Source organism: Aricia agestis, chromosome Z, assembly GCF_905147365.1.
Source record: "Aricia agestis chromosome Z, ilAriAges1.1, whole genome shotgun sequence".
In the NCBI taxonomy this organism is placed as follows: domain Eukaryota; kingdom Metazoa; phylum Arthropoda; class Insecta; order Lepidoptera; family Lycaenidae; genus Aricia; species Aricia agestis.
The window spans coordinates 17262931-17281427 of NC_056428.1; the positions used below are offsets into that span (position 1 = coordinate 17262931).

General features: G+C 42.3%; 2 protein-coding genes across 2 annotated transcripts in view; one reads left to right on the top strand and one right to left on the bottom strand.

Moving 5' to 3' along the window:
• Window positions 1-262: 262 nt before the first annotated feature.
• Window positions 263-1289, bottom strand: LOC121738648 (ribosomal RNA-processing protein 7 homolog A). Its single transcript, XM_042130850.1, has 2 exons — window positions 1125-1289; window positions 263-1041 (listed from the first exon to the last, which is right to left on the bottom strand). Exons 1-2 carry the CDS (start codon window positions 1162-1164, stop codon window positions 287-289), a joined length of 795 nt encoding a protein of 264 aa, XP_041986784.1. The 5' UTR covers window positions 1165-1289; the 3' UTR covers window positions 263-286.
• A 797-nt stretch (window positions 1290-2086) lies between these two features.
• The window catches only part of LOC121739160 (serine/threonine-protein kinase SMG1), a 152950-nt gene continuing 136539 nt past the window's right edge, over window positions 2087-18497 (top strand). The window contains exons 1-2 of the mRNA XM_042131501.1: window positions 2087-8232; window positions 9899-10579. Coding sequence (XP_041987435.1) covers window positions 2185-8232; window positions 9899-10579 — 6729 coding nt within the window. The 5' untranslated portion in view covers window positions 2087-2184. The remainder of the gene's footprint in view (window positions 8233-9898; window positions 10580-18497) is intronic.

Below are 18497 nucleotides of genomic sequence, written 5' to 3' on the forward strand. Positions count from 1 at the left end.
ATACGTAAAAAATGAAGATAGATTCTGGGCAAAAACTTTTTTAAAGCTTAATTGTAGGAGTTATCATTGATTTTAAAATAACACAAATCCTCACGCCACATGCAAAAAAAGGGATGGCACTGAAACATGCCATCCACAATGAATCAGTTTAACTATTAAATCGGTCTTTTTTGGCAGGTATAAAAATAGAAGTTCTAAGATTGTAAATAGATAATAATATAATAATTTCTAATGATAAAGTATCAAAATAAAGCACATTAAGTTCTTTACTACATGATGTTTTTATTTAAAATGGTTTAAACCTCCTACTCTGTTTTATTTGAGCTATCTTCTTTTTGTCTTCCTCAAACTTTTGCCTCAATGCAACAATGTGTTTCATTTTTGATTCTCTTATTTGGAAAGTGTAAAAGTTTTTAAGTTCCTTTCGTTTTTTATTGTTCTCTTCTTTAGCCATGATTTTGTTTTCCACTTTTTCTGAACGAGCAAAACTTTGAACTTTGCCTTTCTTTGTAACGGTTATCCATCCATCATCATCTTCTTTCTCCAATTTCTTGCTAATCTTTTCAATTTCTTTCATTTCTTTGTCATGTACTCTCATGAAACTTTCTATGCTTTCCTTCAATGCTTTAGATGGCACTACAGACGAATTGTACTCCTCAGCCCATTTTTTCATACCAACTAAAATTTGATGATCATTAGAAGTAATTGGACGTAATTTTGTTAGTGTTAGTGCCTTATGTAGTTGCGCCACTTTTTTAAACACCATGTAGCAAACCCTAAAAGAAGGTTGTAAGTGTTCTTTGATAAATTTGTGAGTTTTGACTTCGCTTGGGCTAGGTTTACAGGCGAAAATGACATTGTCGACAACGCCAGCTTCACTGAACGCATTTGCTATTCCTTTTTCATCGACGTAAGGTGGTATATTTATCAGGAATAGAGTCCTTCCTGGGGGTTTATCATTACTCTGTTCTCTTACAGTGTGTTCTTTAAAATATATTGTGTGTGGGTTTATCGAGGATTCGTTAAGTTTAATCTCAAGTGCTGTAATGTAAAAAAGAAAAGATTATTAAAAATATAGTCAGCAAAAATACAATAAGTTGGTAAAATCAAAGGGTACTTTATACCTTTCAAATTATGTGGTTTCGTTTGTTTTGTGGACTTCATTTTTCAGTAGGTGCATGAATATATTATTGGAAAATTGAATCGTATTCAGTTGCCGTGTAACAGTACAAAAAAATTCACAAAAAAACTAGAAAACACGTGAAAGTTAGGTTATTTTATGTACATAATACCATCAAAAAAAATTTTTTTTTATTTATTGGGAGCTGGAAACGAGTCCTTTGCTCCAATCAAAAATAAAAATTCAGCAGTGTTGCCAGATGGTCTCGGCCGCGCCGTATCCCTGAACTAATTTGATTTCCCCCTAGAAATCCACTAGATTACTTTTTCTTTTAATATTCAATAAAAATATATTACTAAACTTTATGACAGCTCGACAAGGCTTTATAATATATACGCCACACGCATAATATATTCTCGCCACGTTCATATTATGAACGTGGCGCCAAAACAAAAACAAACACAATCCAGAAAGTCCAAAAGTAGGTTAGGTTAAAACTGTGACAGTGCTGCGGCAGCAGCCAGCGAAAACATGCCTCAGAATTTTTTATTTTTATTTATTGCATTAAACTTTTGGTCACCCCTTAAACTTAATACGAGAATAATCTTTCAATTTAAAAATACAAAAAGTTTTCCTATTCTCCCAAATTACATATTAAACTAATAGTCACCCCAGTTAATTTGCCATTAAACCAGTTGGCTAAACGTCGTCTAGCTGTAGTGTTGAACGTTGTAGTTAACAAGTCGACTAAACGACGTAAAGCCGTGTGATTGAATGGCGTTGTTAAGTCAAAGGGCTAGCTAGCTGTTTGATTGAACGGCTATTTATTTATTTTTTAAGTTGCCATTATTGATATCGGGCAAAAATTGTTAAATAGCCGCAGTGCCATAATAAGAAAAAAAAGCAATGACATTAATTGTTGTCAATTGTCATAGGTGTCTGTTTCACTGTTGGCGAGAGATCTTTGGTTTACAGAAATTGTGAGCCCCGATTTTGGCAATAATTTTGATGAAATTCCTTGGCAATGTGTGTTTTTAAAATAAAATTGATTAGAAGTTTTAGTAATGCTGTCCACCAATGCAAATAGTAGAGTGAAAAACCCGAAAGTAACTGATGATACTTCGGATAGGGAAGAAATCGGACATGAAAACACAGCGGATGATAAGGTCAGAGGTTATATCGGGTCCTACGATGGCCCGTCGTCTTTCGGGGGGCCGAGAGACCCCCGGTTCCGGTCTCGGGGTCGCGTCACCGAGTTCCGGCACTCCCGAGGCGGCGGGAGAGGTGGAACGCGAGGCAGAGGTGGTTTCCCGCCACGCGGGGACCGCGAAGACAATTCCTACAAATACCACGAACCGCTTACCGCGGCCAGTAACGACTCTTGGTCGCAGGGAAACAGTAACAAATACTACGAGAGATCGGATTTAGTCGTCAATCTTCCGGAGGACCCGCGCATATCGAAACTGTTGCGGCGCCTCTGCGCCGAGGTCGACGTGGAGAAGTCCCTTCTGATCTGTAGCAAACTGCAGGACGCAGTGATGATGCCCGAAAACGCCAGATACATTAGAAGATCCTATGACATACTCGTTGACTCGTTGTTAGATGTTCTGTATGATGCACCAAGTTTAGAGACCAAGGAGAGTGCTGCTGTGGTGCTGGGGAGAATCGGCTATATAATGGGTCCAGATTTTCGTAAACATCTTGAGTGGATTGAGTCCAACTACTCTGTACACAATGCATCCATCAAACATTTGCTGACACTGTCGTTTACTGAGACATTTCAGCTTGACTACGAGACCCCACATTTGTCGGACTTCGCTGAGCTAGCACTTGAGAAGTTGCAAGTCATAATTGAAGGGACAGATTCTGCTGAAGTATTCATGGCGGCCATCAATGCCATGATCCTGTTATCCAACTCTTATCCGGAACACTTTGCAAATCACTTTGTGGATACTGTGGACATTTTAGTCGGCTGGCATGTGGACAACGCTCAGCCCAAGAATGTAAAAGACTTTGCTCTTCAGTCCCTATATAAACTGAGCCGGCACTGGCAGGCGGATGTTGTATTCTCCATCAATTTGCTCAAACAATTTATTGAAGATATGGTAGCCTACAGCAATGACTTAGAAACCAAAGACAACAAAGACTCCGATGATGGGTCTCAAGAGGATTGTATGCAGAAGATCTCTTCATTTCTTAATGTTTTTAACACAGTGGTCAGAAGTTTGGGGAGCCTTCTGAATCCCAATGTTTCCCAAACTGTCACATGGAGTTTTCTAGTGGACTCCTTGACTAAGATACTGCAAGTTATTATGGATACCTTAAAGGATGATGCTGAAACTGATTTGATACTGGCTGGTAATGAGTGTATAATACTGATGCTTAAATATTTACAGTCCAAATCCACCTCCTGCTCTGCATTGCTGTTTGAACTTATAGGAGTAGAGATGGAGAACTACTTGCAAGTAGATGACTTGGTGTGCCTGAGTATCATTCATTTAATATCATCTACTATAAAGGAAATTGCTTCCAACTTACCTATAGAGTTCATCACTCAAATCATTGGCCCAGACTCTGTATTAAGGCAAGTAAGATATACCAATAATCTGCAGGTCATGACGGCAGTTATGACTGTTTACAGCAACTTGTTAAACCTAAAGAATATACCACTGTTGCAGGAGACCTATAAGTATGTTCTGTCAGACCTACAAAATTCTTTTGCTGTTATTGTACCTAACATACACATCACTCAAGTTGAATATACAGAAGTAGTAAGTAAGGATGATGCAGAGAAAAATATCATTTTCTACCTGCAGTGCCTATCTGAACTGGCTAATGCAAGCAATTCTATAATTGGAATGTGGGCTCTGCAACCTAGTATACTAGAGTTACTGGCTATAAAAATGTGCCCACATGACAAAACTTTGACGAGAGAAAGACCAGCCCTGCATTATGCCATACTCTATCTCCTCTACTCTCATTGCAAGAAGAACAACCATTTCATATCTTCAAGTGATTTAGTATCGAGCACCCAACAGAGAGCCAGTGACCTTTTTGGCCTTACCAACTTGAATTTAGGTGAGGTTTCCAGTAAAAGCCCAACTTCAGGCCATCTTGCAGTTATTTTGAATACACTGGGTATGATTCTAGATGAACAAGTACCGAAAGAGACAACATTGTTGTTATTAAATTGGGCCTTTGATATATTTAACCAGCTGGACAAGTATTTGCCAATAGTGAGTGTATCTATTCTTGTGCTGATAACAAATATGCTGAAACTCGGATACAGCTTTGATGATGACATAGTCTTACTTGTGCTAAAGAATTTTGATTTTCTTTTGAACAATAACAACTTAGTTTGTAATGCTTTATTATATAAGACTTTGGCAATTTTATGCATGCTTCATGTTGACAGTGGAAACAAAACTGTAGCCAAGCTGAGTAAACAAGTGGCTTTTAAACTGCCGTGGGATGTTGTTCAGCAAGAATTAGACAAGCAAGTTGTGAAAATATTTACGAACCGTAAAACAACTCCGTGCAATATAAGTTGGGACACAAAATTAAATTCATTCAAGGATTATTTGACCAAAGGATCATTTCAAGTCTTACCAACACATCACTTTAAGGTTATAATGAACAGTTTAATGCTAGTCAATAATGAAGAAAAGAGCTTTTTGCTCGATATATTTATGTCATCCTGGCCATTGCAAGCCCAAGAGGGTGATGAATGTAATCATCTATTTTTTCGACAATGTGTTACAAGCTTCACATCAATGACTATTAGCTGGGCTCTTTCAGAATTAGCTCACACTTGTATATCACTAAAACTCAGAACAGCTCTTGGCAAACCACAGGAGACATTCACTAAAATAGAAGGAACTTTAAAAGGAATCGCAAGGGAAATATCTTCAGTTGAATCAAAATATGTCAGTGGGGACCAAAAGAAAATTCACGATGTTGTTGTCGCGGAGCAGACCAGGGCTAGATGGCTCATTGAGTTTATGATGTTCCTAGAGAAGTACACCTTCAACGCCGCAGACGGAACAGCTACAGTTCTTACGGTAGTACCCAAACCTGTGAAGACTTTCTTCCATACAAACTGGCCAACCTGTCGCGAATGGCAAAACAGAATTCGACCAGCAGCCCTGGTCGTGAGTATATATTCGGGAGAATACGGTGCTGCAATTTGTCACGGTTCATTTATACTTCAGAATGCTTTAAAAGCAAAAACGAATAACGATATCGAAGTAATAGCAATGAGCATGGCAAGGGCTTTAATAAAAATACAGGAACCAGAAGTCATAAGTGGGCTCTATGCATGGATAAAACAGAAATTTGATGTCAAAATTCCTTGGCTAAAGGCTGCCGCTGAACAAGCAAAATCGAGATTTGAGGGCGCCATTGACTTGTACCAACGTCACGATGAAGCTAAAAATGATGAAGAAGAAAAAGACAAGCCAAATAATGTTAAAAATGACGTCAAGATTAATAAATTTGTAAGTGAACAACTTACGCAGTGTTACAAAAGCATTCAGAGTTGGGAGGAGCTTCAAAATTGGAATGAAAAAGAAAACGAAAAACAGTCGCGTACAGATTCTTTGGAGCATGCATTAAAATTGTTTGAAGAAGGTATGGAAGTTCCAGAACTTAGTAACTGGGATGTGCTAGATGTCGATGCAAAGGAAATACACAAAAGTAATAATTCTTATGAAGAAGTACTGAATAAAATAGAAATAACGCTTAAAGGCGCTGCACTTAATATTTTTCATTACGATTACGATCAGAAGTACATGGACGTCCTAAACAGTTGTGAAGCTATTTTAAATCATAGCACAGAAGAATTTTCAAGAACTAATGCAATTTCTTTTCTAAAAGAAATTGCTGTTCTTCAGTTAGCTACTCATGGTTTGATAAATGTCATACATAATGGAAAAGCAATTGTAAATCCTTTTAAGCCAGCTATAAAAGAAAATAATTATGGAACTGACATGAAAAATCTAAGTAGAGTGATGTGGTGGCATCAATACTTTTCAAAAATGCATATGACGGAAGAAAACATATTTTATAACGAGTGTCTTCGCTTAGACATAATAAGGAGTGCACGCAAGAATGTAAACACACAAATGGCGGAAAGAGAACTATTAAAACATTTTAAGCAGAACCAACCATTACAAATGTGCTTAAACTTTGATAACTTAGATGAGTTAAGTGAAATTTTGATTGCGTCTCCCAATACTTACGATATGGACATATGGACGTTGAATAATGCAACTGCACTGACAGAGCTTTGCAAAGTTACATATACTAGAGAAGATTTAAGAAAACGAGCCATAAACCTATGTGCCAGTATTTCTCTTGGATTTTCACAAAGACTGGCCATGGGAGAACAAAGTTATGAACTACGCGAGAAGGGAACCAGGATGCTACTTACGCTATCAAAGTGGGTCCAAAATGAAAATGAAGATATACTGGAAAGCGACTCCCCACTGCTAAAACTGGTGTCTGCTCTACCTGAGATAGGCTTAGTAGACAATAATGTTTCGGAAAATGTAATACCTTTGTCGGATTCAGCTGTTGGTAAACTTTTACAATTCGGCGTTAACCAATGTCCAGGATTGGCTAAGGCGTGGGCAAATTTTGCTGCTTGGTGTTTCAGATGGGGACGCAAAATGGTCGAATTCAGTTCTAAAACTCGAGAGCAGCTAACCGACAATGATAAACTTCAAATAGAAAGCGTTATGATCGGATGTTCCCAACAAGATTTTGAAGCCGTATGCGAAATACTGTCGAAAACGAAGGCGACGTGTGACGAAGAAGATATCGATTGGAATGAAATTAATACATCAGAGATGATAGAGAGTCAATTGCGGACTGTTCCATCACTCAACAACGCTTATCCGGAGCATCTAGCGCTTCTCGTGAATATATGGCGTCAAGCTCAGAAGCGAGTGTTTTCTTATTTCGAATTGTCAGCTGACGCTTACTTTAAATTTTTGCAATTGATATGTGCTTCAGATTATATAAACCATAGCGGAGAAAATGCCGTAGTAAATGCCACACTTAGACTATTGCGTTTAATCGTAAAACACGCCATGGAGCTGCAGAGTGTTCTGGAGTCTGGATTGGCAAACACACCCACTCAACCCTGGAAAGTTATAATTCCGCAATTGTTTTCAAGACTCAACCATCCCGAGACTTATGTAAGAAAGTGCGTATCAGATTTACTATGTAGACTGGCGGAAGACACTCCGCATCTTATAACCTTCCCAGCCGTCGTCGGTGCTGTTGAAAATGAACAAAATAGTTTCCCAGAATTGAACATAGCCAGGCCTTTCCTGTCGAACGATAACGAAGACAGCGAAGATGATACACTCGACGTAGACGACTCAGACTCTGAGAAGGTCGTTAACAATGAGCTCAACTCATGCTTCTTAGACATGGTAGAAACACTGTCCAAGCAAGCGCCGAGAACAATACAGCAGGTGAAATTACTAGTTAAGGAGCTCCAAAGAATCAATTTACTGTGGGACGAACTGTGCTTGGGTACTCTCGTCCAGCATCACTCCGATTTCAGTAAGAGACTTACCCAACTCGAAGCCGAAGTTATAAAAGTAAAAAATAATACGAATTTGTCCGCGGAAGAAAAAGAAAAGCTCATCAAAGAAAAACATCGCATAATATTTGAACCGATCGTGTTCGTGTTGGAGCAACTCAATCAGATCACTTCTGCCAAGCCCGAGACCCCCCACGAAGCCGCTTTCCAGGCGAGATTCAAAGATGCAATCGCAGAAGTGATAGATAAGATAAAGAATCCGGCAAACCCGGAGAAACCACAGGAGTCTTGGGCACCCCTGAAGCAATTGCAGATTAAGTTACAACAAAAAGTAAATAAAAGAACATCCTATGTACTGAAAATGTCAGATATCAGCCCCGTGCTCGCCGAATTAAAGGATACAGTGATAACGATGCCCGGACTGCACACAAACCAGAGAAAAGTCAGTGTGAGGATAAAGTCTATAGAGAACAACGTAACAATATTGCCGACGAAGACCAGACCGAAGAAATTGGTGTTTAATGGATCAGATGGAAAAACTTACACATACCTTTTCAAGGTAAGCTTTAAATAGATATACTATTTACTTCATGATTCGCGAGGCTCCACCCGCGTTACTTAAGAATTCCGTGGTCAATTTTTGCCGAAAATGCAGGTTACATCTGCAAAAAGTAGCTTAGATGTCCTTTCTCGTGGTCGGTATTGAATAGACCTATATTATAGTCTACGCCTTACATTAACAAGATAAAACAGACTTCAAAATTGTACGTAATTATTGAGAATTAAAATTCCCTATCTCAAAAACTACTGAACCGATTTTGATGGAACTTGCAAGTTGCAGCATTCCCTAAGTTGAACAATTTACAATACCTAGTACAACAAAAAAAGGTCGGACTTATAGTTCCGGAGATATGCGAACACAAACATAAAAACATACTGTTACGTGCTAGGGTTCGAAGGATGTGGAGAGAAACACCTGCTGACTCTCTTGAAGACTTTATTCACTAGCTGTAACACTAGGTCTAACACAAAGCACTAGGTCCAAAACTCTAAGCACTATCACTGTCCTAGGTCGTAGCCAAGTCGTAGGTATCACTCTTGATCACTTGTTTTCACTCCGAAGTCGCCTTGAAAATCGTTTAAACTGAACTGATTGACTGGCTAAGGCAAGAGCCAGAATATTCCAGAGAATTCGTTTCTAGAACGTATCTGACTCTGTAAACATGGGTTGAATATTTCTATTCATTTCATGTAATCGTACACCTAACGCCAACTAGTATCGAGTAGGGGATTTATGTTGTCTGTGTTCCCCCGATAAGTTCCACGGGTTTGACGCTAGATGGCACTGTGTGTCCGTATCCGTAACAATACATACATACATTCATTCATATACATACATACATACATTTTGAAATTTGGCACATTTGTTCAGACACTGAAAGAGACTAACATATACAAAAACTGGGCAGTTCTGGAAATATTACATACATATGCGTTGAATTGATAACCTCCTTTTTTGAAGTCGGTTAATAAAAATCGGTCCTGTAGTTTGAGAACCTAGCACGTACAAACTATTTATTTATTTCCTTCAGCTTTATAATATTAGTAATATATAGATATTTGTTATTAAAATTAAAAAAACCGGCCAAGTGCGAGTTGGACTCGCCCATGAAAGGTTCCGCAGCAGCAATAAGGTTTATTTCTAAGAAATTAAAAGGTTCTTGATTTGTTATATTTCAGTTGATTCAATGAAAGTTAAATGAAGGTTTACCATTTATGACTTATAAATAACTATTTGCTAGATCTCGTTCAAACCAATTTTAGTTGGTAGTTTTTATAGTAATATACGTCATACGAGTATATTTTTTTAGAATTATCATGCCCCTACTTTAGAAATTAGAGGGGGAGGGGGGGGGGGGGGGACAATTATATCACTTTGGAAGAGTCTCTCTCGTAAACTATTCAGAATTCAAAAATTTTTTGTTTCTTTGTACCTATGGGGACCCCTAATATTTTTAATAATTTTTCCATTTTTGTATCAAAATCTTAATGCGGTTCAATAGTATAGCTCTCATAGTTTCTCATTTAATGACTGTGACATACGCACGGACAGACAGACAGACAATCGACAGACATGACGAATCTATAAGGGTTCCGTTTTTTGCCATTTGGCTACGGAACCCTAAAAAATGAAACATGTTATATCTTTTATTTAATAATTTCAGGGCCTCGAAGATCTACATCTGGACGAGAGGATTATGCAGCTTCTGTCGATCACGAACACAATGCTGGCGCGGGACTCCGAGAGCAACGACAACCAGACGTACCGAGCCCGCCACTACTCCGTCATACCACTCGGCCCTCGCTCCGGCCTCATCAGCTGGGTCGACAACGTCACGCCCCTGTTCGCGCTGTACAAGCGCTGGCAGAATCGCGAAGCGGCCATCCAGTCCGCCAAAACTAACAAGACCGTCAACGTTCTTCGACCGTCCGAGCTGTTCTACAACAAGCTCAATCCTCTCCTGAAGGAGGCCGGCATATCGACAGAGAACCGAAAGGAGTGGCCTGTGTCCATCTTAAAGCAAGTCCTGGAGGAGCTGTCGGCTGAGACTCCGAAGGATCTGCTGTGGCGCGAGCTGTGGTGCAGCAGCGTTAGCCCCGAACAGTGGTGGCAGATGACGCGTCGGTACAGCTACTCGGTGGCGGTGATGAGCATGATCGGCTACATCATCGGTTTGGGTGACAGACATCTGGACAATGTGCTAGTGGACTTGACGTCGGGCGAAGTGGTGCATATAGACTATAACGTGTGCTTCGAGAAGGGCAAGACGCTGCGGGTGCCGGAGAAGGTGCCGTTCCGGATGACGCCGAACCTCGTCACGGCGCTGGGGGTCACCGGTGTTGAGGTAAGTGTTTCAATTGTACTCTAAACCAGTGTTCCGCAAACTTTTTGTGTACAGCTAGAAAAATGAAAGTTTTTGAAGGTAAAACCAGAAATTAATCAGCATGTATGGCAATCCTCTGTTCCCAATTCTTATTCCTTTCGTCGATAGTTCTGAGATATTGCCTTTTTTTGGTTCTTATAAACAATGAATATTTGGGTAAAATGTCATTTTTTGTGGCACACCAACTACTGACCATGGTAGACCAGTCTTCTGCGGCACACCTTTTGCGGAACACTGCTTTAAACCCTAAATGCGAGATCGCACTACGTAATTTGTTGCTATTACACTGCAATCAAGCGATGCGAGACTTCATATTTCATAGCAGTCACCAGCTGCAGTATTAATAAGCTTAGTGCCGTCTCATCTAAATTCTGTTGTTTTGTTCTAAGTTTACAATGATTATAAATAAATCGTCCAGAAATCATAAACTTACAAAGTCAATACACCTCATTGCACTATTTTTAGGTGAAGTTGTAATCTCAATACAATCTGCGAATTTGAATTGAATTGAATTTAAATACAACAACGAAAACGGATTTTTAATAGAACAAATCTTTATTCCATTCAACTAGTTATTTTGATAGAATTTGGTTGCGTAATCTACAACTAGTTGTATGTAGGATTTATTCTTGGGCAATATGCAAAAATGTACAATTCACATTTTGTATTAATAATAATTATCTTATATATAAAATTCTCGTGTCACAATGTTAGTTACCGTACTCCTGCGAAGGGATAGCGATAGGCATCGCCATGGTGCCATACTTTTTAGTCACTTCAATAAAATAATATAGGCTAAATACTGTTACGGTACATGGTATACGGACACGTGGTGCGCAAGTACATACTCGAACCTTCTAAAAAGGTCCAATGTTTGTTTACGTGTTTACCCTTTATTTGTTAGCGTGTTTGAATTTAGACCTTATGACTGAGTCCATAAGGTCTAAATTAAATTCAACTTACTGCACTTATCGCAAGGACGGCAGTTTTATTGTGGCACATTCCCGAGCCTACTAGAAATTTCCCACGGTTGTTTACTTGTTTACGTGTAATCGGGAAATTTCTGGAATTCGTCTCGCCATATAAAAAGAGCCGCAGGCAGACCCGGCAAGTCAGTTCCTTTCGAGCTATCATCGAGGCGATTTCGGAGTGATCAATAGTGAGTGAACCAGTGAAACCTGCGACTTGGCTACGACCTAGGACAGTGATAGTGCTTAGTGATTGGACCAAGTGATTTGTGTTTGTACTTAGTGCTAAGTGTTGTGACCTAGTGTTTAGTGCAGTGTTAATAAAGTCTTCAAGAGAGTCACCAGGTCTTTCTCTCCAAATCCTCGAACCCTAGCACGTAACAACTGGTGTCAGAAGTGCGATTTGGAGATGCCATTGACTCCGAGAGAGGACTTCAAGGGGAGTGTCAGGACAAGGGCGCAGCGAGCTGCTGCCATTGACTCCGAGAGAGGAGTTGCGGAGGCCACACCCACTGGGGACCAAGCTCCGCCCACTGTGGGACAGGCCCCACCCACTGGCCCCGCCCACATGGCTCCGCCCACTGGCCACGCCCACCAGGCTCCGCCCACTTTGGCTGAAGCCACGCCCACTGGCTCCGCCCACCGGGACACGCCCACTGGCCACGCCCCTCAGGCTCCGTCCACTTTGGGCATGGCCACGCCCACTGGCTCCGCCCACCAGGCCACGCCCACTCAGGCCACGCCCACTAGCTCCGCCCACCGAGCTCCGTCTGCTCAACCCCTGCCTACTGGCTCCAGCCACCATGCATCGCCCGTAGCTTCTGCGGCCCCTCAAGTGGCTCCCCAAGTACAAAGCCTAATTGAGTTAATTCAGGCTCTGCAAGAATCACAAGACCGCAAGTTCGGCGCTTTACAAGAGTCACAAGACCGCAAGCTCGGCGCTTTACAAGAGGCACAAGACCGCAAGCTCGGTGCTTTGCAAGAGGCACAAGACCGTAAGCTCAGCGCGTTGCAAGAGTCACAAGAGTCACATGATCGCAAGCTCGGCGCTTTGCAAGAGTTACAAGAACGCAAGCTCGGCGCTTTGCAAGAGTTACAAGAACGCAAGCTCGGCGCTTTGCAGGAGTCACAAGAGCAACAAAAGGACCTCCAAGAAAAAGCGCTTTTGGCTATAAAGGATGTTAGTGACACGGTGAATAAGCTTCGTAAAGACGTCGACGTAATGGACGAACGCGTTACCGGGTTGGGAGTGGATGTGGAAAATGTGAAAACCGGCCTCACTGAACTACAGAAAAAAGTAGTGCGCCTGGAAACCACAGGAGTCGCGACGTGTAGTGGAAATTCTGGAGTGGCACATGGGCCAAGATTAAAAGTGCCACCATACGACGGCACTACTTCTTGGAATGCTTATCGTCAGCAATTCCAGACTGTTGCTTCTGCCAATGGATGGAATGATGAACAACGCCTGACCGCTCTCACTGTTGCGCTCAGAGGGCAAGCTTTGTCGGTCCTAGAAGCGCATACAGGAAATGGGTTTCAAGACCTAATGGAGGCACTTGAATCCAGATACGGGGAGCGACATCTGGAGCACGTGTTCCGTGCCCAACTGCGTGACAGAGTCCAACGCCCAGGAGAAGGACTACAACAATGGGCGTTGGAAATTGAAAAACTGGTCAAGAAGGCACACCCAGGAGCCGATTCCAAGATGATCGACACGAACATTGTGCAAGCATTTGTCGACGGAATCAGGGACCTAGAGGTCAGAGCTGCAGTGAGGCTACGTCACCACACCTCGCTTAAGGAAGCATTGGCGCATGCTTTGGAGGTCGAGGCTGTTCGGCGTGACATACGGCAGACCTATAAGATCCGCGAGGTCTCTGAAGAAGTCAAGGAGGTTAAGGCTCCTTCGAAGAGAAGTTCTGGAGCCATGTGCTACAAGTGCGGCGAGAGGGGCCATCTTCAGCTCAACTGCCCACAGAAGGAGATTAAGGCTCCTACGAAGAGAAGTTCTGGAGCCATGTGCTACAAGTGCGGCGAGAGGGGCCATATTCAGCTCAACTGCCCGCAGAAGGAGACCCAGATGGCAAGAATGAAAAGGCTCGAGGAACAAATGGAGGAGCTGAAGAAGCAAGGGGCTTCGTCCCCTGCCCGAAATCGAATAAAAGCCAGGACTAAGGGGCGAGTACTGGCTGAAGCAGAGGAAGCCCCGATAACTGTTATCTCCCAAGCATGCAGTGGGAATAGTCTTGTGATTCAGGGGACTATTAACGGGACGGATTGCACAATGACTCTAGATACAGGAGCCTCTAGAACAATAGTGAACCCAAATTTGGTAAAAGCCGCAAGAAGACACAAGAGGAGAATTAACTGTCGGCTCCTTACTGCCTCCGGTCAGCCAATACCCGTCCTGGGAGAAATGTCAGTTACGATTAATGTAGGGGGATCCTCATACCCTCATGACGTTATCGTGGCTGAGATTATGGATGATTGCATCTTGGGTTTGGATTTCATGAAGAAGCACAACTGCAGAATTAATGTCGCTGACGGAGTGTTCAAGTGTGGCGAAGAAGAAATTTTCATCCTTGGAGGCGCCTGCGGGAAAGTTGAATGTGTAAAGAAAGTCATAATACCTGGACGTGCGGAAGCTCGGGTGCTGGTGAAACTACCGCCAGCTGGAAAGAAGAAGTCAAACAGATGCGTGTTAATCGAAGACACACCTACCAAGACATCAGCGCATAAATTGATGACGGCAAGAACCCTTGTTAGTGGAAGCAGTAACGCTGTGGTCAGAGTTTTGAATCTTGGTGATCGCGAGATCTGCTTGAACAAAGGTGACGTCATTGGAAAGTGCGAGGAAGTTGTCTGGATGAGAAAGTGTAATTCGATCACAGGCTCAGACGCAGTAAACACCAGCAACTATGGAATAGTGACTGAACTACTCGATGACTGCAAGAGTAATCTGACTTATTCGCAGGGCATGAAAGCTAAGAAGTTTTTACAACGCCACGCGAATATCTTCTCCAGTCAGGAAGGCGACCTTGGAAGAACGTCGATGGTTCAGCACAGGATAGATACCGGAAGCGAGAACCCAATTCGTCAACGAGCAAGACGGATACCCATTGCAAAGGAAAAAGAAGTTGAAGGCCTTTTGGAGGACATGAGAAGGCATAAGATCATTGAACCGTCTGCAAGTCCGTGGTGCTCACCGGTTGTATTAGTGAAGAAGAAAGATGGCAGTACAAGATTTTGTGTGGACTACAGACGTCTCAATGATGTCACCAAGAAGGACAGTTATCCATTACCTCGAATTGACGACACTCTGGATACCTTGAGTGGCATGAAATGGTTCTCGACCCTGGACCTGAAATCTGGATACTGGCAGGTGGAAATTCATCCAAAAGACAAAGAGAAGACAGCTTTCTCCACCGGTAAAGGTTTATGGCAGTTTAACGTCATGCCCTTTGGATTGTGCAACGCACCTGCCACATTTGAGCGACTCATGGAGTGTGTACTGGCAGGCTTAGTTGGAGAGGCTTGCTTAGTCTACTTGGACGACGTCATCATTGTTGGCCGCGACTTCGAAGACCATTTGCGAAACTTAGAACGAGTTTTCGCCAAAATAGAGGGAGCCAAATTAAAGTTGAATCCGAAAAAGTGTCGTTTATTCAGGAGTAAGGTGAACTATCTCGGCCATGTTATCTCCAGTGATGGAATTCAGACGGACCCGGAGAAACTAGAAGCAGTCCAAAATTGGCCAACCCCTAAGAACAAAACCGAAGTGCGGGCATTTCTCGGCCTATGCTCCTACTACAGGCGTTTTGTTAAGGGATTCTCAGAGATAGCCAAGCCATTACATCGACTGACAGAAGATAAACGACAGTTTATTTGGGACGAGACTTCCGAAGATTCTTTTCAGAAACTAAAGAAACATCTGTGTGAAACACCAATCCTGGGGTATCCACAACCTGAAGGTCAGTTTATAGTCGACACGGACGCAAGCAACACGGCCATTGGAGGGGTGTTATCTCAAAAACAGGGTGAAAGAGAAGTTGTAATTGCATATTTCAGCAAATCTTTATCTAAGCCAGAGAGAAACTACTGTGTGACAAGAAGAGAACTCTTGGCTGTCGTAAAGACGCTACAACATTTCAGCAAGTATCTCATCGGCAGACACTTTTTACTGCGAACTGATCACGCAGCCTTGAAGTGGCTACTACAATTCAAGAACCCAGAAGGCCAAGTAGCTCGATGGATTGAACAACTCCAGGAGTATGACTTCAAGACGGAACACCGCAGCGGAAAGGCACATGGAAATGCCGACGCACTTTCGCGAAGGCCGTGTTCGGAAGACTGCAAACATTGTGTTAAGCAGGAATCTAATGAAGTAACATTAAAGTTAACGAAAACAAGTCCTTTGGGTCCATGGGAGAATGATGCTATGAGGGAGGCTCAAGAAACAGATGACGACCTTCGGCACATCATCACATGGAAGAAACGGGGTGATGAAAAACCAATCTGGAGTGAGGTTGCACCCACTGGCGCTGTCACTAAGGCGTACTGGGCGCAATGGGACAGCCTGATACTTCAAAACGGAATACTCTACCGGAAATGGGAGAAGACCAACGGCAGAGAGTTCCATCTTCAGATAGTTGTCCCAAGAACGAGAGTACCGGATGTTCTCCGTGAAATGCATGATGGCGTATCAGGAGGTCATCTAGGAGTAAAGAGGACGTTAACAAAAGTGCGAGAACGATTCTACTGGTTACATTGTCGAGACGATGTACAGGATTGGTGCCGCAAATGCACTACTTGCGCTGCAGTGAAGGGACCACAGACAAGGAGCCGTGGGAGCCTGCGCTTGTATAACGTTGGCGCACCGTGGGAACGAATCGCAGTTGACGTAGCTGGGCCATTTCCTGTAACAGAATCAGGAAACAAGTATTTCATGGTTGTCATGGATTACTTCACCAAATGGCCCGAAGTGTTCGCCATACCAAACCAGGAAGCTACAACAGTTGCTTCTAAGCTAGTCGAAGAAGTAATATCTCGCTTTGGTGTGCCTCTAGAAATCCATTCCGATCAGGGCAGGAATTTCGAATCGCAGGTCTTCCAGGAAGTGTGCAGAATTTTGGGAATGCATAAAACGAGGACCACCGCGTACCATCCACAGTCTGATGGAATGGTTGAGAGATTTAACCAGACCCTTGAGAGGCATTTGGCGAAATTGGTAGATGAGAAACAAAAGGACTGGGACAAGTATATACCGCTCTTCCTTCTGTCGTACCGTACCGCCGAGCATGAGAGCATAAAAGCTACCCCGGCGTATGTCAATTACGGTAGAGAACTGCGAGTACCAGTAGACCTCTTGACAGGAGGATCACCGGAAGAACCAAAGACCGTACCAGATTATGTCTGCGATTTAAGGGAAAAGATGCGCTATATACACGCCATGGTTCGGGAAAATGGGTTACAGTCAAGTGAGAACATGAAGACCAGATACGACTGGAAATCGAATACAAGCGGCTTCGAAGAAGGGTCACTGGTGTGGCTGCATAACCCAACTCGCCGAAAAGGCAAATCTCCAAAGTTGCAGACCAAGTGGGACGGCCCATACAAAGTGGTTACCCGATTGAACGATGTGACTTACAGGATTCAAAAGCAACCAAGAGGGACATTCAAAGTGGTACACATAGACCGTCTGGCGCGATACCATGGCAGTAACAATGATGCTCGGGACGAGCATCTCTAAGAGGGGAGTAGTGTTACGGTACATGGTATACGGACACGTGGTGCGCAAGTACATACTCGAACCTTCTAAAAAGGTCCAATGTTTGTTTACGTGTTTACCCTTTATTTGTTAGCGTGTTTGAATTTAGACCTTATGACTGAGTCCATAAGGTCTAAATTAAATTCAACTTACTGCACTTATCGCAAGGACGGCAGTTTTATTGTGGCACATTCCCGAGCCTACTAGAAATTTCCCACGGTTGTTTACTTGTTTACGTGTAATCGGGAAATTTCTGGAATTCGTCTCGCCATATAAAAAGAGCCGCAGGCAGACCCGGCAAGTCAGTTCCTTTCGAGCTATCATCGAGGCGATTTCGGAGTGATCAATAGTGAGTGAACCAGTGAAACCTGCGACTTGGCTACGACCTAGGACAGTGATAGTGCTTAGTGATTGGACCAAGTGATTTGTGTTTGTACTTAGTGCTAAGTGTTGTGACCTAGTGTTTAGTGCAGTGTTAATAAAGTCTTCAAGAGAGTCACCAGGTCTTTCTCTCCAAATCCTCGAACCCTAGCACGTAACAATACTTTGTATGGCAAAACAACATTTGCCGGGACAGCTAGTAATAATGTATAATAATATCTATGGACGCTTTACACCACGTCAGTCTGGCCCCGTGGTAAGTACCTGATGGACTTGTGTTACGGGTACCAGACAACGGAAATATATTTATTGTTTAATACTTTTATACTAATACACATAATATATTTATGATGATTTTTATTATATACACAATACACATATTTAGGCTGCCTTCACATTAAGTCGCGAGTAGTGCGGCAGCCGCGCAACTTAGTGTGAAGGCAGCCTTAATACACATCCATAACCAAGGAACTTTTTGTTCCGTCGTCGGCGGGATTCAGACCCGCGATCCCCGGCATGAGCTACCAACGCGCTCACTCACTGAGCCACAGCATGTAATGCAATAATATGTTGTATTATCATTAGATTATCATCAGTTAAATGTCTAAAGATTCTTGTGCCATATTTAATATTAATTCTATGTTTAGTTTTTACTCTAACCAAAAGCAAAATCGATTTAAATTATTAAATAGCTTAGTTTGACTTAAACTAAAATGCAATATTAGGTTTAATTTATAAATAATAAAATTCTTTTAACAAAAAT

Bases quoted from the DNA above. Each gene is read 5' to 3' on its own strand.
- LOC121738648 (XM_042130850.1), bottom strand. From the start codon at position 1,164: ATGAAGTCCACAAAACAAACGAAACCACATAATTTGAAAG. The intron at 1,042-1,124 runs GTATAAAGTACC...TTTACATTACAG, and splicing joins GAAACCACATAATTTGAAAG to CACTTGAGATTAAACTTAAC.